Here is a 21,853-nt window from a genome sequence, read left to right on the forward strand (position 1 = left end):
CCGCTACTAGCACAACACATCTGAATCTCCCACAGAACTAAAGGTGAGTCGAGTTGCATTGTGGGTAATTCAGGCACCAGATTTTGACAATTAAGGCAAATGAATAAAAAAGATATCTCTGGTTCCGCTGCATTGATTTTATGCTTGAATAAAAATAAAACACCCATGGAGAGTCTTACAATGTTATCCAAGTGCAAACAGTAAACCATTGGAGTACTTTTTTTAAGTACAATTTTTTGGTACTTTATTTGACTTTACTGTTTTCATTTTGTGCTACAGTATGCTCTTACTTTATTACATTTCAGAGTGTAATATTGTGCTTTCTGCTCACACTGCAGATCTACTGATAATTTGATGATCTCTCATCTACTCTCAGGTTCTGTTCTCAGATGTCAAGTACTACTGACGGCTGAGAGGTGGTGATGACAGCGATGGCTGCTCACATTGCATAGATGACTTGCTTTAGTTCCAAATTAGTGTACTGTTGTTGACAATTGAAAAATGCAGCACCGCCTGTGCCAAGTTTAAGAGCATTATAGCAAAGATAACCTATGACAGCCTATAAAGTTAAATCATTATTTTTCAGCCTTGTTGCTGAATCGTATGGTTTCCTCGGGGTCTTTTAGCAAACACTCTGAGGCCTATAGCTAGTCTGTGGCCCAGGGTTTGGGCACCTCCGGTTTGTAAGATAACACAGTGTATATTACAGTATATAAAGCAGGTATTTTGTCTCTATCTTAAGATACAAAATTTAAAATCTGCATGTGCTAATTAATCAGTAAGAGTCCCAATTTGTTTGGAATCATGGGTTGCATAATCCCACAAAATGATACATGATACATCCAGTACATAAAAATCTAACCATTCAGCATGATGTGCACTTTTGCTTTTGATGATAAATGTGGTTAAAATATCAAGAAGTATTGCATATTGTACATAATTCGTTTTCATGTGATGTTGTGGCATTCACATTACATTTTTATTGACAAAAAGACTTTAACACAGATGCAGAGAGACCTTTGCCGCAAAGACAGCGACTTTGCAGTTGCACCTCTTATGACATTAGCAAAGAAATTTATGCAAAAGAAGTTCAATCTATGTGGAAAGAAACAGTTTCCATGCTACATGCACATTCAGATAACTCAAAGATAACTCAAAATTAAGGGCACAGTCTGACACCGAGAGTCAAACACAACCAGGAGTGTAACCCATGTGGCTGAAGGACTCAATCTGCTTCAAATGGACTATTTTCTACAGAGTGGCATCTGAACGCATCTTGAGACAGAAGTGTTTATTGGTGTCAAAACCCCTTTTTTTACATGTGTATTTTGTTTTTGTTTCTTTCTGCTATTCCCTTTCTGTTTTTTATCCATTCAAAATCTGAATTAAAGCTTAACAAGCTGCTTTTTTCTGCTATTTGTTTTGAAATTCAATAAATGAAGTTTGGAGATGAAAAACTGTCTGACTGACAGAGGGTTTTCAGATGCTGCTTGATAATCCAGCAAGCATTTCATTTGAAGCATACTGACACCTTTGTACACTGCCCTCCAGCAGGCTGATAATATGGATAATATGGCATTATTATTAAGAAATATTAATCAGACATACTCAAGGTCACATGTGCACATTTAAACACAGTCACTTTATCTGAGGGATAAAGATAAGGGCTCTGCTTCCTGTCACCTCTCTTTTATGCTTACCTCATTTTCATTACTCATTCCAGATAATGAAGTTACAGCAGGCGTTCGAGCAAACTGAAGTATGCTCGGCTCCAAAATACATTTTATAACACAAAGTCATCCTCAGTGGGAGGTCAAATGAAAAGAAATGTTAACACTGTCAGGTAAAACAATAAAGATGGTGGGTCGTGACATTAGCATAAAGTCTGATACAATCATACATTGCACCAGGGTTCATCGTATACGAGCAAAGACGAGCATGGAGCATTGGAGCAGTTTCCCATAATTCTCAGCGTCTCCAACAAAGCAGTTCACTTGCAATACAGTTTGAGTTTCTGGTGGTGCAAACAAAAAACTGTTTCCTTTCAGGCCACCATCATGCTGTAAATGTCATTTCAAACCAGCACTTTCACTGATGATAACTGAGCTCAGAAGTACAAATCTACCTTCCACAGTTAACTGCATAACCGGATAAGAATCTATTCGTGTTTGTCTTTCTTACATTACAATAATCGAACCCTGTGCCTCCTCTATCACGTGCAGTTATGTGTCATTAATGTCACTTTAACATGCTTCTATACTTCACTTTTAACTCCTCTCACATTTTACTTTCACAGCTGTCTACTCTGGAGTATCTTCATAACATAGCTGTGCCAGTCTGAACAAACTGTACAAATCATACCAAATAAGTGTAAGTGCAAATAAGTGTAATTGTATAATAAAAAAAATGAACATTCCTTTCACATGGCAAGTTTAGACAGACTTTCTCAAATTCATGAAATACAGCAAGACTTCAAGCTGAGTCTGAAATGCAGCTTAATGCATCATGTTTAAATAACCTGGAAAAATCGTCTTGGTTATTCTCAATGATGATTTGTTCCCGTTGCTGCAGAGATTCTATCTCAGTTCTGCGTTTGTAGTCCTTTTCCCACCTGTGCTGAGTTCACATTGAGTCAGATGTGGAGGCCCAGCTCTGATGAGTTTGATCAGTTGCAGCAGGAGAAGTTTGGCTTTTTTCTGGGAGCATCTAAGCTGGGCAGCGACTGACAGTGAGTTTTTTCATCAAAAGTCGCCTGTTTTGTTACCTGCCTGCAGGGTGGAGACAAAAGATCAACAGGTGGAACAAGAGAAACTCACCTTAAAGCATTTTCTAGTGTTACATATGCCACTTGTCCTCATTGATCAACCAATGTCATTACAGCTATAAGATAACATAGACGATTTTAATGAGGAAAGAAATGATTCAACACATTTGTTAGACCTCAAGGATGAATACAGTGCATTTTGGTGAGTCACAGAGTGTAGAGTCAGCTTTTGTTTATTTAAGAAACCTCGACAGAGCACCTTTAACCCCCATGTTAGTCCGCCTTTGCGGCAACCTTTCTGGTCTTACTTTTAGACACCAGAGGGCAGCAAACATCACAATCAAGAGTTTGGCAAGCAGAGTATCTGCTTGTCATACTGTGTGTAAGGTGGCTCTGATTTAATTTTTTGATTCATTTGACTTGTAAAACCAAAGATCACATTGTATTTTCCCTCAGAGGTGGGCACATTTTTGGCTCTGTTAACATCTTTCTTTTGGCAGACATCCTTCTTGTTATGGCAAGAAAATATTCCACTAAGCCTCGTCAATTAGCCTGCATATACAACACCCTCGAACAGCCAAAACTAAATGCATTACATTTAGTTTTGGCTGTTCATTTTTTTATCATTTACACCAGTGTTTGATGAGTGAAATGTCTCCTGCACGGTCAAACCTGTACCTGAGTAATCAGCTCCTCAGACTTTTCTACATCAAAAAGGTGATTTGTTTTAAAAATCCAAAAAATACACAATACACAAGATTAAAACTTCCACGGCTGATTTTTGTCTAACCTGGCCAGGTGTAGCACTGCCTCCAGGATGTTGGCACCATCTTTGGCACTAGTTTCACAGAACAGAGTGTTGTATGTCTGTTGGGTGAAGACAGGAAATCATTAATCCTTAATCATTATTTCTATTGTAGTCTACTGTAGTCATAAACCTACACCATGTGACAGGTTAAGGGTTGGGACTTGGATTTCTATTGGAATAAAACTACTATAAGAGTTAGCTGTAGATACTGTATGTAGCAGGTGCACCAGATGCGTTGTGACTGATGTGTCATTAAAATTTTCCTCTTAAGTGCAGTTAGAGTGGGTGTTTATTTGTCATTACCATGGCCAGCTTTTCGCCATAGCTGGTAGGAACAGAGTTAACTCCATCTTGTCTAAGATCACACTTATTACCCACGAGCATGATGGGAATATCCTCCTGGGACACATCCTGTCATGCAAAAATACATAAAATTAAATAAAATACAAAAAGGCAAAAACAAACAAATGAAACCGAAAACAAAAAAGCTGCCTCATGTTGTAAACTACAGTGTTATTGTGCATACATGGTGGTTACAGAATTTATGTTGGGAATGAAATAAGAAATGAAATAAAAACTCAGCCATTAAAGCCTGAATCTGTTGGTACTGTTGGTAAATAATTCCAATAATTTAATATTGGTTTGAGATGAAATACCACAGTGTGCACATCAGTGGTGGAAGAAGCATTCTGATAGTTTATTTATGTAAAAGTAGAAATACCAGCGTAAAAATACTCTGTTACAAGAATAAAAAGGCATCAAAATGTACTTAAAATACCAAAAGTAAGTTCTTATTAATTAAAATGGGCCATTTCTGAATAATATACATTATATTGCTAGATTTTAGTGATGCACTAATGTGTCATCACTTTTAATGTTGCAGCTGGTAAAGGTGAAGCTAATTCTAACTGCTAAATGAACTGCCAGAGAGTTTAACCTTAATAATACATCATTGTTTATTTTTGATTTATATTTTGTATTAATGATCTGAATCTGTAAAATAACTTGCAACTGAAGTTGGGAAAAATATATAGAGGAGTAGAAAAGAACTATATTTACCAATAAAATGTAGTGGAGTAGAATAATGAAGTAGGAGAAAGTGTCATTATTGTAAATGTAAGTACCTCAAAACTGAAGTTAAGAACAGTACTTGAGTAAATGTACTTCTTCATATTCCACCACTGGTGTAGGTAGTACATTATGTCACACAACAAATGACATAAAGTTACACACCACATACTACATGCAGATATAAGACGGCACAGAGAACAACAGCAATTAAACAGCAGAACACAATCGTTCAGTGTACGTCCAACACTCACGTATCAGCTGCATGTGAAAAAGAGAAACAAGCAAGATCACTTAGTTTGATATTCAAATGAACATGTGACAACACTTTTACTTCTTTATAATAACAAAAAGTAGCTGGATTTCACCTTCACTACATTCTGCTTAAAAAACAGTGTGAGTCAGTTACTTCCTTCAGCAGAGGAGGGCGCTGCTTTACCTCGATCATGTCCACCCACTCTCTGACGTTCAGGAAGCTCCTCTCACAGGTGACGTCGTACAGCAGCAGCACGCCGTCCGCCCGCCGGAAATAAGACTTTGCAATGCTGCGAAACCTGAGAGGAGGAAATGGTTCAACATGCACAGAAACACAAGAGCCTTATTTTACTTTTATCCAGTTAAACATGGTTAATAATTGGTTGGTGTGAAAGAATGAACACAGCATGCACAATTAATATCAAATATTCATACCTCTCTTGTCCTGCTGTGTCCCACAGTTGTAGCAAAACAGGCTCTCCATCCACGACGAGTGTCTTCATCTGGAAATCCACTCCTGAACGCACAAAGGAGAACCAGCCAGCATGTCACACTACTCAGCTGGTAGAAGAAAATAGAAAACCGCTTTTTTCATCACAGTAATAAGAAGCCACGTCCAACTCACCCAGTGTGGCGCTGGAGTTTAATTTGAATTCATTCTTGCAGAGGCGAAGCAGGAAGCTGGACTTTCCCACGGCGGCATCGCCAGCCAGCACGATCCTGTAGGCCTTCTCTGACGTCATGTAGCCCAGGTCACTGTCCTTGTCCTCCTTCTGGAGATGGGACAGAGAGTCAGGGTGAGGATGGGGGAGAGTGAAGCTCATGCAGCACTGATGACTGCATGAACATTCTGCACATTTACTAAACGTTAAACGGTTTGTCGTCAGCATCGACCTCTTTGCAGTTGCTGCTTTTCTTATTTGTCTCTCTGTGAATCATCAGCTCTGTTTAACAATGGAGACAATTGCAGGTCAGGAAAACGCTTAAGCTCCGCTAGCATCAACTAGAGATTTCTATGTACACGATATGAAAGTCTGAAAGTCACCAAAATCACTGTGATTAATCGTCTAATGACCATGAACATCTATAACAGTTTTCACTCCATTAGACACACTCTCCTCTTTCCTGTCCTCCAGCTCTGTCTTACCTGAACACTGATGGCACTGAGGGCTTTTCTTGTAGTTGGGGCAGGGGGCTTGGTCACACTAATAGATTCAGATGGCTTCCAGTCCAAAACTGAGCTGCTGTCTGACCCGAATGCTGATTCGCCGTCCTGCGTCTCTGCTGGCTGTGATGTAGAAACACAGCACCAGTAAATATCAACACCAGTGCAAAAATCTACTCAGACTCACAGCATTTATTTTCTTTCTGGCATTTTGAAGAAAGCTTTTCAAAATGATCCTCAACCGTAATGCTCCCAACCTCCATCCGCCACCATCAGGTCAAATTTGTTAAACGCTTTATCAACTTTTTTTGTACCTAGTGGTGGGAGCTACTTAGCAAATGTTAGCACGCCTAAGATGAAAATGGTAAACATCTGCAGTAGAGTTGACTCTTATTGTCTCACCTCAGTGTCAGAGTTTTCTCCCATCATGCTATCATTGTTGTCATCCTCCCTTTTCTTCTTCTCTTCCTCCTCCTCTTCTTGACCTTTGACCTCTTGCTCTGAGTCGTAGCCTCCATGTGAACCTCTGAGAGTGGACAGGCCGCTGTCCATGTAGATCTCAGGCAGGCTGTCCTCCTCGCACTCGCTGCTGTGTCTGCGCCTCAGGCCTGGGTCACACATGGCCAAGGCCAGAGTGTCGCAGCTGGGCCGGCGGCTGTATGGAGGGAAGTCATCCATACGCTGGCAGAACCTGAGGAGAAGGTCAAGAAATAATCTGACATAAACCAAGATGCAAAAAGAACTCAGACAGTCCTGTTGAGTCGAGTTTTGAGATATCCGCCTCAGAGAGTTCTGCTTTGGTCGCAGCACAGTGGCAGTAAACAGTTTGGACACACTGGTCTGCAGCCATTTTTAACAGAAGTTATCCACACTGTAAAATGTGAAATCTAAGCAAGGTAACATATCTAAAATCAAGGAAATATATGCTTGTTTTTTGTCAAGACACAAGACATATCTTCTTACCAAGCAGTAAGTAGAGAATTTCACTTCAAGCTTTTTTCTGTCCTTAATTCTCTTAATAAGACATTATAACTTGTGCAGAACTGCTTAGTTGAAGTCAGAATTTCTTTGTATCCTGATGAATATATTTGTTTTTTGTCTGGTCTCACTACTTTTAAGATAACTGTGGCTTCTTTTGGATTAGATATTTTTAATTGTTTTTTTTTTTAAAAACTTTCCTGTTCTGTTGGCAAATAATTTTGCTAATTTTAGGTAATATTTCCCCCACTTTATTGCTCTTTCTCTTGTTTTGTTTTGTTAAGACCTGAGTTTTTGCAGTACAACATATTTCATCTTTAATGTTTTGAGGTGGGAAATCTTCCCACATCAATCAGCCGCCAAGCGTTTTCGGCTGATGTTCAGTAAAAAAAAATGCAATCGGGACATTGGGATTAATGCTTTTTGGTTGCAGGTTGCAGAAAGGGGTGTGTTTTCAAAGTGAATCAGTGACTACTCAGCTTTCTGGGCACTCTGTACGTTCTCTGTTTTGCTAATACCTTGCTACAACTGCACTCACACACCTGCAGCGAGCAGCGTCCTCCTGCCTGCCTGCCCCACCAGAGCATGTGAGCGGGAGGATTCTGGATGGAGCGCTGAGCGTATTCATTAAAAAGTTGGAGCATCGTCTTATCTCCCACTCCATCCAGATCCAATTTCACCGCTTGCACCGTGAGATTGAGGTGAATAAAAGCCTCTTTGATGTTTGATGCTGCTGTGGTGTTACCAAAAACTCTTTGGTCATGTTGTTGACCATGTGAGAAGTTTATTTTCCAGCTGGACCTGTGTGGGTTATATAAGGTCATATTTTATTGATTCATTTATTTTTTATACATTTACTGTTTAGTTTGTGGGAAAGTCTGAGGCTGAGAGAAGTCTGAAAGAGACACGAGAGAGGGAATTCATAATGGAGAGAAACAATTTCCTTGTTTAAACTTGTTGGTTTAATTAAAAAAAAGGCAATTAGTTTTAATAATCAATTAAAAAGCTTTGGTCTGACTGTTTTGAGCGAAGCAGTCTGGACAAAGTAAAAGCATGTTGACAGAATAAGAAACCAACCAGATTGAGTTTTTGTGGTTCTTCACTTCATACTGCACAGTCACACAGCTCTTATAGGCCAGGTTACGCTGCCACCTGGTGGAGATCAGTACACTACAAAGCAGTCAAACCGATGCTGCTAGACCAACTGCTAGAACAAAACAAAAAATCATGACTATTAGCCATGTATTATGCTCATAGACTGGCAATCGGCATCAGCTACAAATAAATATGATACTGAATTTGAATTTGGCCAGAAACCACAGCTACTGGCCATCATGTGGTACATACTGTACCACATAACCACAACTTCCTGGGTTCAAATCCAGCTGGGAACGTTTGCTGTACATCAACACCTCTCTGCCCACACTTCCTGTCTGACTCCTCACTGCATGATGCAGGTTAAAGACTAAAATGCCTCAAAGTCAATAAAACTAAACAAACACCATCTGAATGGCCAGTTACCAGCAGGTTCAATTAACCAGTACTTTAATTCTAATACTGATACTGTACTGCTATCTACATACACTCCCCCAAAAACTGATATGTCCAATATCTGTTTTAATTGAAGAGTATTTTACATTATTTGTGTCTGTACAGTCTGTAAATGCACTGAGTCCATCATGGAGTGTGTGTGTAGTTGCTTTGTATGCTTTAAAGGGAAACAGTGTACATTTCCAGTGCACCTGTACTCATATCTGCACATGTAGTAGTAGTAGTAATAGTAATAATAATAATAATAATAATAATAATAATAATGATGATAGACTTTATTTGTATAGGACCATTCATACAGGAAATGCAGCTTAAAGTGCTTTACAACAAAGAAATCACATGCACCAAGTCCTTCACATAAAAAAACAGACAGAGAATGAACCAATCATATGCACTAAGTCAATCACAGAGAAAAGAAAACGGATAAAACCCACTTGATTATAATAGAATTAGGATGAAAAATAAAGACAATGCATACAATAAGATGGGAAATAAAATCACTGAATAATAGCAATGAAATATAGGTGAAAATAGAGTACATAGAATGCATAAAATCAACTGAAATACAACGATTTAAAAGAAGTACAGCAAGGCATAAGCGGCAGAAAAAGCATAAAAGTTTCAGGCCTGTATGAGGAAAGTCAAAGCTTGTTAAAGACTAAAATGAAGACACATGTGTTTACTTTCTTTTAAAAATATATCCTGATATCTATATGTGTGTTTTCCAGAGCTTTGAGGGCTTAATTAACAAAGGCTGCATCCTCAGTGCATCAGCTCGGTCATCACCTTAAATAAATATCTCACAGCACATTCAACATTCACTTTACTACCACTGTCACGTGTCGTAGGGGAAAAACCTTCAGTTACAAGAAAAAAAAATTTAGATTTGAGGTTTGTCACTGTGTACTTAAGCAAAATCTGTTTTGCAATGTAGATGCAAACAGTTCAAACCTGATAAACCTGGTCTGAAATAAATCCCCTGAAGCTGCTAATTATTAAATCCTCCCAAATCTACTGATTAGCCTTAGACTTTTGGTCTCAACAAGCCAGACTCTGCTTAACGCCTGTGAGTTTTCCAAATTATTAGAATTATAATTAAAATGATTTAGGAATAATAAGCTAATATCTCACATATTGTATACTAAAAACTCATCCACTGATGCAGAAGGCATAGATTCATGCACTTCTTAACTATCTGCGGTGCTTGCAGGTCTTACCTATCCATTAATGCATAAGGTGACGTGTAGCAGATGCTTTTACTTCTGCTTCTGTCCTTTATTTCTCCTGGTGTGCCACCATTACCAGACTGAAAAAACAAGACAATGAAATAAAATGAGTTTGTTTGTGTTAATTACCCTTGTTTCATGGCTGCCTGAAATCAACAAATACTCTGATGCTGTGATTGGTTTGAGGAACTCTCATGCAACATACAGCTTTCAGCTACCAAAGCCCTTTAAATCAAAATCTGTTGCTTCAATGAATGCCTTTTAAAAAATGTGTTCAAATTATAGAAATAGGTTTAAGCATACAAACACCAAGTTTGTCTCCTTTTTACTGTGTCTCACAAATACACCACCAACAGAGAGAGCTGTGGCCTCTTGCAATTTGGAAACTGAACTAGCATTGAATTTTGATTATTTTTTGATTAAGTGTGCAGCTTTACCCTGGTGATCCTCTCCAGAGCAGCCCTCAAGCCATCGTTGCTGTCATGGAGCTTTCTGTTGGCTGTCCTATCCGAACACACAGAAAAATAATCATTATCATAATTTTCTGTTCTTGAGTATATCTCATTTTGATCTGGGAATAGTAAGAATTCTTTCCATCTGTTGGGAGAAACTGATGCTGTCTGACTTACTGCAGGATCTCGATCTGGCTCTCCAGGATGTCTCGCTCATCAGAGAAGTGTTTCATGAGCTCCTCGTCTCTGCAGCAAAACACAGTCGTAAACACACCTGTTGGTTATTAGGAATATCAACCAAAGGAACAGTCAAAGTTATGACATCCTGAATTAGTGCCAGGGAAAATGATGAAAACTGACAGTAAACACGATGAGACACATTTTATCAAGCCTCTGAAACCCAGTGAATATTAATATACACTGAAGATTAACATAAAAGGCCTCAGAGAGAGAAACGACGATGCAAACACCTGTCTCTGGCCCTGTTGCTTCTGTTGCTAAGCAACTCCTCAGAAGAAGCTATTGTGTGTGTGAAGTCACTCCAGGATATCCTGTTTCAGCTGTGACAAAACGAAAACACCCCCCGGGAGTGAACGCACCGCAAGGAGGCGCGGCCTCCGTCTCTCTGTGTGTCTCTGCAACTGAACTTCCCAGCAGCGTGGTGAGCAGATAGGAGCCAGACAGATATACTTGTTTCACTGATATACTTGTTTCACCAAAAACCAGTGAATGGAGAACAGGGTGCAAACAGTTATTATTCTCAAATTCTCATTAATCCTCAGGTGAGGTGAGGTGGAGGAAACCTGCTCTACAACTCAGTAATTCTAGACTTTCAGAATTCACACTGAAAGCAGTGATGGAAGAAGTATTCATATCCTTTACTTCAGTAAAGTACTAATACCAGAAAATACTCTACTACAAGGAAAAGTTCTGTATTCAAAACTTAAGTAAAAGTATGTAAGTATTCTCAGCAAAACGTACTTAAAGTGTAAAACTCATTCAGCAGTAAAATGACTTCTGTCAATGCGTTTCTGATGTTTCTGGTTTAATATTACTGCTGTAGATGTTTAAATTTGAGCTCCATTTAGTTACTTAATATACTGTTGGGCAGTTTAATCTGCAGCTATGCATCATAGTCTGTAGAACCTCGTATCTCTAAAAAGTCAGAAACAGCCTGTTTTCAGCTTTGTGTCCATGAATGTTCCAGCTAATCCAAGAGGAGGGGATTAAATAGTTATTTAGTTTATCTGAAGAAGTTTGGGAATTTACTCAACTCATTAAGGAACACTTTGTTCTTCAGTTTCCGAAAAAAATTCAAATGCAAAATCAATACTTTTGAAAATACATGGTTCACTGGACAGGAAGGATATGAAAAACTGTAATCTGAGAAGTAACTAGTATGTCAAACTTGTGCTTAAGCCAGGTACTTCAGTAAATGTACTTAGTTACACATCAACACACACACACACACACACGACCATACTGTAATGAATTCACCGTTCCGAGCTGATGCTCTGATCCGTTAGCTCTGTCTTCAGCGAGTCCATCTCACTGTGCAGACAGGCCACTTTGGTCTGAGACTTCATCAGATCCTGTTTTAACCGCTGGTTCTCCTGCAGAAAGGAGAACAACACGAGTCTGTCATAAGCGAGGAGCTGAGAGACGCCTGACTCCTCGCAAAAAATGCACTGAACAGACAGACACATTATGTCATAAAAGGGTGTATTCAGTCTCACCAGCGTCAGCTCGTTGATCTTCTTCTTCAAAGCTGGGCTCTCGTCCTTCACGGTGATGTTCTTGTACTTCTCCTCTATCTGATGGACAAGTTCACACATTCAGGATTAAGGTTATCTGACCTAAATCAGACGGTCCACACACTGTAGCTGCTGGAACCGCGTGAGCCGTGCACACACATACACGCGGTCATGGTAACGCTGAGGTTTCATCCAGCGAACGCAGCTGATGTTTGTGCGCTCATGAGGTCAGAAGAATAAATTAGTCCTGGATCAGACTTTTGTGAATGCAGTCAGTGTTCATAAAGGTCTCGATTTTCCGCGGAGTAGCAGATCTGTCATCTCTCAAACGCAGTGCACTCGACCTTTTAAACAGGTCAAATAGACGAGACAGATAACAGTGCATTGTTGTGATTTTTTCATCTGCACAACTGTGGTCTCCCCCGTGCACTTATACAACTTATACAACTAAGAAAAAATAGTGCCAAGCGGCTGCAGCGTCCTGCTGCGTCATGTCGAGCTCCAACACTAAAACTAAACTAACTGCGCCCTTCCGTCTGATTTGACGTCTTTATTATAATTTTATTCTATTTTCACTTCTTTTATTGGCCTTAACTCACGTATTATTTCATTTTCTTTATGTTTTAATACTCACATGTATTTATTATGTATTTGTTGTGTTTAATCCAATGTTTTACTAACCTTTTTAAAAGTTAACAACCTGGATGTCTCAAGAAATGAATCTACAGACAGACTATTCACATAGTTTTGTGGTAGATCACACTCTTCCACCTGCAATGAAATGTGCTAGATAAATAAAGTTTTGCTCGCTTGCTTTGATTCCTTTAAGACAAGTGTAACACTAAACACTGAGCTGACTCTACATGGACAGTAAGAGGGTTGTAAAGACGCCTGCAGGAGTCTGTGTTGACCGGCAGTGTCGATGAGTTATTGTGAAACTGGAGTTGAAATTTACCATCTGCATCCTCTGGATCTTACACTGCAGCTCACACACTTCAGTTTCGTAGCTTCTTCGTAACTCACTCAGCGCGGCTTCTGCTTTCTTCTTCTCCTACACAAACACACATACAAACACAAAAACATACAAGACAAATCCAAAATAATTAGTTGCATTAAGATAAAGGTTTGTGATATTATTCAATAAAAGTGTGTGTGTGTGTGTGTGTTTGCTCTCTCCACAGTAAATTCATCTGAGCTATTTCAGGGTGGCTTCTGAACTGTGGACGGAGGGGAATCGATAAGTGTATCAGCGACGGTCTATCTCCAGTTTCCAAAAATAAAAACCTCCCTTAAAGGTGTCACATGCATTACAGTGTGAGAGGATCCAGGTGAGTGCCCTCTAGTTCTGTGTGCTATTCTGACACAAAACAAACAGCGGCTCCTGAGCAAGTGGAGTCAATGGAGTACACTTACATAACTCCATAAACACACACGCAGCGCAGCGATAAGATTATGTTCCTGTGCATGTTGTACAGACTCCTCAGGATCAAAAGATAAAATGAAATGAATACAAGTTAAATAAATCCCTGTCGTTTGCAGGTTTCACTGAATGTCATGGAAAGCTAAATACTGTTAGCAAATCTTATCATTTCACACACTGTTCAATGTGTTTCACCAGGCTCCAGGACGTATCTCCAGCTGTCAGAAAACTCACAATCCAGCAGTTCATGGATAAATACCATGTATATAGTTCATGCTTCACTCAATCAAACAGGTTAAACTACAGTTCAGCAGACTTATTCTTCATAGACGATTATTTTCACCACTCATCCTCATCATCACAAACACACAGAGCCTCATCATTTCCACCACCGGAAGCTAAAACTACTGTTTCCACATCTGGGATCCACAGATGTTGTGAAATCCAGCAGGCGCGTCCGAGTTTGGATCAGTAATCTGATATTCAGCCGTTTGTTTGACATGAGGGAAGAGCTGAGCAAACGCACCCTGCTCATTGCTTTGCCTACACAAACTCCAGAGAGGGAAAAACACCAGCCCGGAGTAGCTGAAGCGAGATCAAAAAGTCGTGTTTGTGTGCTTGCGTGTCCGAGTTGATCCCACCTGCTCTCGTGTTTTCCTCTCCGCGGCATGAATGCGTTGCTCCATCTCCTCGTCCATTTCGCTGAGCTGCATTGATGCTTGGTCCTGCGCTCTGCAAAACAGTAACAGGATCATTTCACTGCTCTCCGGAAACATAACTGGATCCAGTTCCTACGTCGTCTCTGCAGCAGGGGTCCTTTGTCCAACACTATGGGGGACAGACTCAAAATGGAAAAAAAAAGAAACTTGCTGAGGCTTAATTTCCTTATTATTGATTAATATCCTCTCTATTTCCACTCTATAGACCACCTGGCCCTTAATCCCAATTTTTGACCTCATGTCGTTACCCTGGTGAGATTTTAACTACTGCTGATGTCAATAAGGCCTTTGATCCTCTAAGAAAAGCCTTTCTGACACTTCTTGAGACTTTTGGTCTCACTCAGTTTGTGCATTAACCTTCTCACTGCAGTGGTGACTCCCCTGACTTGACTTCTAACACACGGGATAATGGTTTCTGCTCTGGCAGTAAATGGGCTCGCTCCCTCACACTGTTCCTGTCTGATCTCCTTAAACCTGTCAGACTACAGAGCTCCTGTCTGTCACCAGAGTTAAAGCAAGTCAGCAGGCTGCAGGCCTTTTCCTGTCTTACCCCCTTTTCTTCGGAATAACCTTCCTGCTGATATCAGACAGTCTGACTCTGTTTAGGCCTTTAAATCCAAACTCTGAACTCAACTTTTTGCCTTAACTTTCAGTCAGTTGCTTACTGTTTTGATTCTATCAGGGCTTGTAAAAATCATCATAATTACGGTGTTATTATACTTCTGGTAGGTCAGTCTCTGTCTTAATTAGTACTTAAAGTTCATGTCTGTCCTGTCGACGAGAGGACTGTAGACTTTCTGAAAACCAGTACACCACCCTCACCCCAGTTTCTCCTTCCTAACCTCTCTTTTCACTCAGTACCATCCTGTGACCTGAACAGGAGGTCTTGGGAGTGAGGTCCTATTTGTTTGGCAGCAGCTCGACATCCCCCCGGATCCATATTCTTCAGAAAAGTGTACGATCTATGTAGAATTCTGCTGCCATGATTGTCCTTTCTATAATTTTGCTTTGTTGGTCTACTCCGCACACACTCCTCTGTTGCTCTTCCTGAGGTTTCTTCTATTTTTCTCCCAGTTTAAAGTATTTTTTGATGAGTTTCTCTTTACCTGAATGAAGGATCTGAGGCTAGAGGGTACACAGTATGCTGTATGTACAGATTGTGACTTGGGATATTGGACTATATATCTAAGATTGACTTGACTTGATTGAGTATCCTGTGCATGGGGCACCTGAAGCCAATTTAGAGTCTTCAAGAGTACTTTGGAAGAAATTTAGAGGGTAACAGCATATTTTGCAAGCTGATCGCTAACAATGCATTTTACTGACATCTGGACCAAGACAATTACATTTACAATCACCAGCAGGACATAAGCCATTCTATCTGATGTGAGAACACAGAGATCAGCAGACAGATGAGCCTTCAACATGCAGTTATACAGTGTCATCCGGTGTGAGCAAACACACTAATGCTATTCTCTTAGAGTATACATTGGGATGTTTCTGCAGTCCCACTGTCGTCGAGGGGAACGACGACAGGGATGCCAGTGTGTGTTTGTGTACATGTGCGTTTCCCACCGTCTGATAGCGAGGGCCAGGTTCTCCATCTCTGAGTTCTGCTGTTTGATCTCTTTGGTGAAGTTTATGATGACTTTCTCGAGCTGGGGTATCAGTCTGGGCTCAGTCAGGCTGATGTTCTGGTACAACGTGGCTGCTTGTTCATTCCTGGAAGACAATCAGGATCTGACTTCAGCTCCGTTCCCGTATGAGACTGCTTTGTTTAAGAATCCTGGTTGTTAGAGAGCCTAAAATTAAGAGCTATCAATCATCTGTGAGCAATGAAATATCTTCTTTGTCAGCTCTACATCGTATGATAGGTGTAATTATCTGATCCAGTCAGCTGTCCTTTTGAGTTAAGCAAGTGACGGTGAATTACAAATAACTCTTGTATATCAGACTGTAACAGTTGACAATTTGGGAAGTATTCTGCTTTCTTTTTGAGAGTTAGAAGGCCGACACCACTCTAATATCCGTCTGTTCAATATGAAGCTATTGACAGCTTGGCTTATCTTAGCACAAAGACTGGAAACAGGGGGGAACAGCTAGCCTGGCTCTGTCCAAAGGTTACAAAATCACCTACTATCACCACTAAAGCTCACTAATTAACATGGCATATCTTCTTTGCTTAATCCGTACAAAAACTGAAGAGTAAAAACCACAATTTACCACATTATGGGGGATATGTGCTGGAATTTTTCTTGGCTGGGGTCTGTTTCAAGGCAAACATCAGAGACTCCAGGAAGTAACTGGTCCCAGTCAAGATACAGTCTGGCATAAGACTTCCAGTGAAACAGGATTAAAAAACGAGACACAATGAGAGAGCCTGGGCCTTTCCCCCAAGTATCCATTCTTTATGCTAAGCTAACCATCTGATGGCATTATCGATTGTCTTATTTAACTCTCTGCAAGAAAGCAAATAAGCATATTTCACAAAATGTTGAAAATTAAAACCAATTAAAAAGTAAAGTGTTTGTGAGCTCCTGTGCATTGTGTATTTTGAGTGTAGTTGATGGAGTTTCTTGATTTCTGAGGAAGATCAATAATCAGTAAATGACGAAGGTAAAAGCGGGTCAAATACAGTAAGTCTACAGTGTGTGTGTGTGTTTGTCTTCTGACAGGGCGGACTGGCTGTAATGCTAAAGCATATAGACACTGCTGTCTGTCTGTCAATAACTCGCGGTGACACGCAGCTCGCTGCTTCGTCATTCGGCGTCTCACACAAACTGATCATGACAGAAACACACAAACAAGTTGGACGTAGAAACTGTTGCTAGGTTGTCACTGATGTGATCATGTGTTCAGGAGCACAGTTTGACCACCCAAACGCAAAGACAGAACATCTCCTCCCAAGAAAACCTTAAGATACTGTGCAACACATTTGTTTGGGTTATTCATCACAAGATTACAGTCTCAGATACAGAATAACATGAAAGGGATACTCAGTTACTTATTTACATTAACGCTTTCAAAAGCCCAAAGCACAGTGAAATGATAATTCAGACCTCAGAAACAGCTGCATGATGAGGGAGAACAGACTGTGCTTTCTAAACCAAAGCGTCTGTGAAAATTCCTCCAGGTTACAGGAGAGAATATCCAGAGAGACTGAGTCAAAGCCAGACATGAAGCTGAAATTTATCAAATCTACAGCAGGACGAGGGGCTTTTGAGGTGGTACTTTGAGACGTTGTAGCCACACTTCAATTTCTATAAAGGAATATTTCTCAAGCATTTAACAACAAAACCAAATGAGGAAAGCATGGGAGGATCTGTCTTCTGGTGCACCTCGTAATGCCAGCAACAAAATTATGAATAGGAATGTAATTGATTTTCTGCACTTCACGTCCCATATTTACACAACATCATCTTTTCATCCCCTGAAAAGCAGACACTGGTCTGAAGTGAGCTGTGTGCTATGTTTTCCAAGTTGCCTTCTCTCAGCTGACTGCAGTAACAAAGTCTGTGACTGCTCGGAGATAAGAGAGCGTATTTAGCAGATGGCACCACTGTGACAATCAATGTCTCAATGCCACATAACAGCAGCACGAGGATGAGCCCTATGTCAGGCCTGAGGCCACACACACACACACACACACACACACACACACACACACACACACACACACACACACACACACACAAAATCAATCTTGATTTAGATCAGGAACTATCTGGTTAAAGAATAAGTAATGAAGGTTGTGAACCTGGCAAATTATTTACTGCTTTCTGTACATCTGGATCAGAATCAAATCAAATCAGTGCTGAGGTTTGATCCCTGGCTCCTCCATCAGACGTTAAGGAATGTAAGCCGCCAATCAAACATTAGATCAGTTTTAAGAAATGTGATTGGATACATACATTAGATAGAGAGCAGACACCAAACTGTATGTGATTACAGCTGACATGTTTTCTGTTTGTAATCTTGACAGTGAAAAAGTTCTTTCACACAAAGGTTGAGGAAGCATCGCGGGAGGCAAACTGTAACTCTCACCAGAGAAAACACAAAGTGATGATCATCCATGTCTGTCCACACATATACGTAGTGAAGACTTTGAAGGAATTTAATAAAAGTTACTCAGTGTCTTTGTGGGCGAAATGGAAGTTATTGCTGTATCTACATGTGTGATTGCAGTGAATAATTTCCAGTGAGAAACATGCTGTCTTCACTCAGAGACTGTTTTAACAGAGGACTCATAGAGAGCTTCATCACATGGTGCAACAATGATCACCTGAAGCTCAACATCAGCAGAACCAATGAGCCTCTGCTGGACTACAATGCTTCAAATACGGATGTTGCTGCAAAGAAGCTACGAATTGTCTTCACATACACCTTCAACTGCAGCACAGAAGATCTGTACAATCAGCACAGTTTCAATGTGGACACCAAAGAATCACCAACTCAGTATCTGACCAAGCGTGAAATATGGTCGCAATGTGCCCTTCTGTTCCTGAGTTATGGTGCTGAATAGCGCCCAGAAAAGCCTTTCTGGACCCTTGACTTTTAGATATAAACTGTCATCACTTCATCATTTTATCCTGTGAAACATTTGTGTGAAATTTTGTCATAATTAGCATATGAATTCTTGAGTTATGGCCAGAAATGTGCTTTCTGAGGTCACAGTGACCTTTGACCTTTGGCTGTTCGACATTTGTGCCAAATTCAAATAAATTCCTTCAAGACTTTCCTGTGACATTGCGTTCACTAGAATAAGACTCATGTACGGACGACTGGAACACGTGATGCCTCCGGCCGAGGCGCGGCGCCACAACGAGGATCGAGAAACTTGACAGACCTGATGGAGACAACTCTAATTCAAGTGAAAAACAATCATGTTTTCTGCTGCAGACATAAATAGGTGATGTTTTGTCATGCTGCAGGTTCGTAACGATTCTCCTTTACAAACAGTTTATCTAGATGTTAGCAAATATTCACTCGGCAGAGCCAAGATGGTGACACAGTATGTCAGCATGCAGTGAGGTGTAAAGGGTGGAGCTCAGCTTCAGCTGGCTGTGCTTGGCTCCAGCTGTGATACAGATGATGCTGGTTTTTATTTCATCCTTCTTTACTGGCACTGGGAAAACCCAGTTGAGGAAAGGACTGAGACCCACATTTCCACAAGCAGAAAATCATGAAATTAATGATGAAGATGAAGAAAATTATACCGATAAAGATGAAAATAGCATCTGACACTTGTTGGTGTTATTGCAAAAAGATAAGAAAGAGGACTGTGGTGTGTTTCAATGATTATTCTCTGCCTTAATGGTAAAGATCAAACTGTACGAGTGTCGAAACATCTAAACTTCTTTGAATACTTCAGCATTGCAACAAAGAATAATCTTCATGACTGTTACTATTTTTTCGATTATTACAATCACATAAAACAGACAGAAGCAGAAAATCCTTTCAATTAAGCAGCTCAGACTTATTTGACTCAAAGGTTAATTGAATAACTCCCCTTTAACTTTTCATCACCTGCAGCTCTGCCTGTCCACACATCTGTATGTTGGCAGATGTTGTACAGACCTCACCTCACCAGATATCTCAGATATGAGACAACATGAAAAAAACATGAAAACTATATGTATCCATTATAATGAGATGTATTCAGGAAAACAGACACACTCATAACAGGCAGCCATCACTCTCTTTCTGGCGTGCAGTCGCAGCATCATGTCATAGCTGTTATGAGTGTTTTTTGTTCTGGTGCTGTTTCTCGACCCCTCACAGCCCCCCTCTTTCTAACTTCCCTGTGGAGACACACTGCGCTCACTGTTCAACACTTTCATATCATGTAAACATTTCCATATTTTAAAGATAGCCCTTCACCCGCCCGGCGCGCAGGTGTGCGCTCTCACCTGGGGATGAACTTGGCTTGCTCGCCCAGTTTCCTCTTGAAGTTCTCCCAGCCGGCAGACACGTCCCCCCCGTCCGACTCCGTCAGCTCTCCGTAGCGGTCGTGGAAGCCGCTGATGAACTCCAGCAGGGTGACGGTCCCGTCGCCGTCCGCGTCCAGCCGGTTGAATATCCGCTCGGCCTCGCCCGCGGACACCTGCAGCTCCGCGCAGATGGTGAGAAACTCATTTCTCTCGATCCGGCCGGAGTTGTCCACGTCGTAGGTGTGGAAGAGGGAGCGCAGCCGGTCCTGCTCCTCCGCGCTCATTCCTTTGATGGAGGGATGCGACCGGCTGGGGGAAAAGAAGAGAGTCAGCGAGGCTGGAAGTAAAGGTGAGCACCGAGGCGAGCCCAGAAACCTTCAGGATCTGTCAGTGTTTCATTCTGGGAACACCTGAAACCCCGCAAAGTAGACCTCCAACCTCCCCGACTGGTCCGGACTTATCCAAACATTTCGACAGCTGTTAGAGTTAAACGATGTTCAGCGATTTGGAAATAAAACGTGGACAGCCTCTGATCCGAGTCTCCGCACAGGATTATTTCCCGGTTTGTCGCAGCCAGTCAGAGGCCAGAGGAGCTGCTGAGTCCGAGTCAGCGCGTGTCAGTGTGCGCTGTGTGTGTGTGTGTGTGTGTGTGTTCACTCCTCTCTCACTTTACAATAGAGGTCTGGGCTTCAGGCCAAGTGGAAGTGCTTTCACTGTGAGAAAGGGCTCATAGCCTGTGAGGTGAGCAGGAGCAGAGATCATGAACCCGAATCATCTCCGCAAGAATACGAGTTTCCATATGTGAGGGCATGTTTGCACACAGTGTATGTTTCTGTCCTCTGTGCTGGTGGTTGATCCGTGCTGTGCAGTTTACATATATGCGGAGTCCTCCTTTTTTTTTTTTTTTTTTTTTTTTTTTTTAGAATATACATCAATAACATGGCTTATTTTTGTTTTGATTAATTAATTGATTACCATGAATCTTTTTCCAAACAGTTGGGATGCTGTGGAAAATAGTTATTCTCCTTTTTTTTTTTTTTTTGTTTTTTTTTGGTTAATGATATGTTTCCTCAGAGCCCTTTAGCAAACTTTATGAAGTTTGCAGCTGGTCCGCGGCCCAGGGTTTGGGAACCTCTGATTGGCAGAAAGCACAATATATATTACAGTATATGAAACAGGTATTTGTTTTACATTTTTAGGTAATCTTTAGCTAAAACATTACAGTTCTGAAAGTAATGCATCAGTTATAACAACCCTGACTCCAAAATCAAAAATGTTGGGACTCTGTCTAAAACATAAATAAAACAGAATGTGATAACTTGCTGATTTGTTTTACATACTCAACTGAAAACAGTACAAAGACAGTATATTTAATATTTCACCTCATCAGCGTGAGAGCTTCATTCATTTCTGTAAATATCTGCTTATTCTTAATTTGATGGCGGCAACATGTTTCAAACAAGTTGGGACAGGAGCAACAAAAGACTGGGAAAGTTGTGGAACGCCCCAAAAACACCTGTTAGGATCATTTCACAGGTAAACAGATCAGCACATGACCACATTGTGTTTTATTTATGTTTTACACAGCATCCCAACTGTTTGGGGATCCGTGTTATATAACTATCCTTTAACTGAAGTCATGGACACATAACCATACTCTGCCAACATCAGCTGCGTTCACATGGCTGCGACTACAAGAAAAGAGCGCTGTGAGCAAGACCAGTTCAGACTGGTTCTGCTGGTGCAGGGCAGGTCATCACAGG

General features: G+C 40.7%; 1 protein-coding gene across 1 annotated transcript; it reads right to left on the bottom strand.

The window, feature by feature from the left end:
- Positions 1 to 731: 731 nt before the first annotated feature.
- On the bottom strand, positions 732 to 20,623 carry rasef (RAS and EF-hand domain containing). The gene is made up of 17 exons (XM_041937131.1): positions 20,070 to 20,623; positions 15,736 to 15,882; positions 14,083 to 14,173; positions 12,977 to 13,072; positions 12,004 to 12,081; positions 11,765 to 11,880; positions 10,445 to 10,513; positions 10,253 to 10,319; positions 9,807 to 9,895; positions 6,463 to 6,751; positions 6,043 to 6,183; positions 5,521 to 5,668; positions 5,331 to 5,412; positions 5,080 to 5,194; positions 3,876 to 3,983; positions 3,555 to 3,631; positions 732 to 2,768 (listed from the first exon to the last, which is right to left on the bottom strand). Exons 1-17 carry the CDS (start codon positions 20,372 to 20,374, stop codon positions 2,666 to 2,668), a joined length of 2,121 nt encoding a protein of 706 aa, XP_041793065.1. The 5' UTR covers positions 20,375 to 20,623; the 3' UTR covers positions 732 to 2,665.
- Positions 20,624 to 21,853: the final 1,230 nt, after the last annotated feature.

This window comes from Chelmon rostratus, chromosome 5, assembly GCF_017976325.1.
Source record: "Chelmon rostratus isolate fCheRos1 chromosome 5, fCheRos1.pri, whole genome shotgun sequence".
Taxonomy (NCBI): Eukaryota; Metazoa; Chordata; class Actinopteri; order Chaetodontiformes; family Chaetodontidae; genus Chelmon; species Chelmon rostratus.

Excerpts from the sequence above, each read along its gene's own strand:
- rasef (XM_041937131.1), bottom strand. The coding sequence starts at position 20,374 with ATGAGCGCGGAGGAGCAGGACCGGCTGCGCTCCCTCTTCCACACCTAC. Across the intron at positions 13,073-14,082 it reads AGAGGAAAACACGAGAGCAG|GAGAAGAAGAAAGCAGAAGC; the intron begins GTGGGATCAACT and ends GTGTTTGTGTAG. Across the intron at positions 6,752-9,806 it reads CCTTATGCATTAATGGATAG|GTTCTGCCAGCGTATGGATG; the intron begins GTAAGACCTGCA and ends CCTTCTCCTCAG.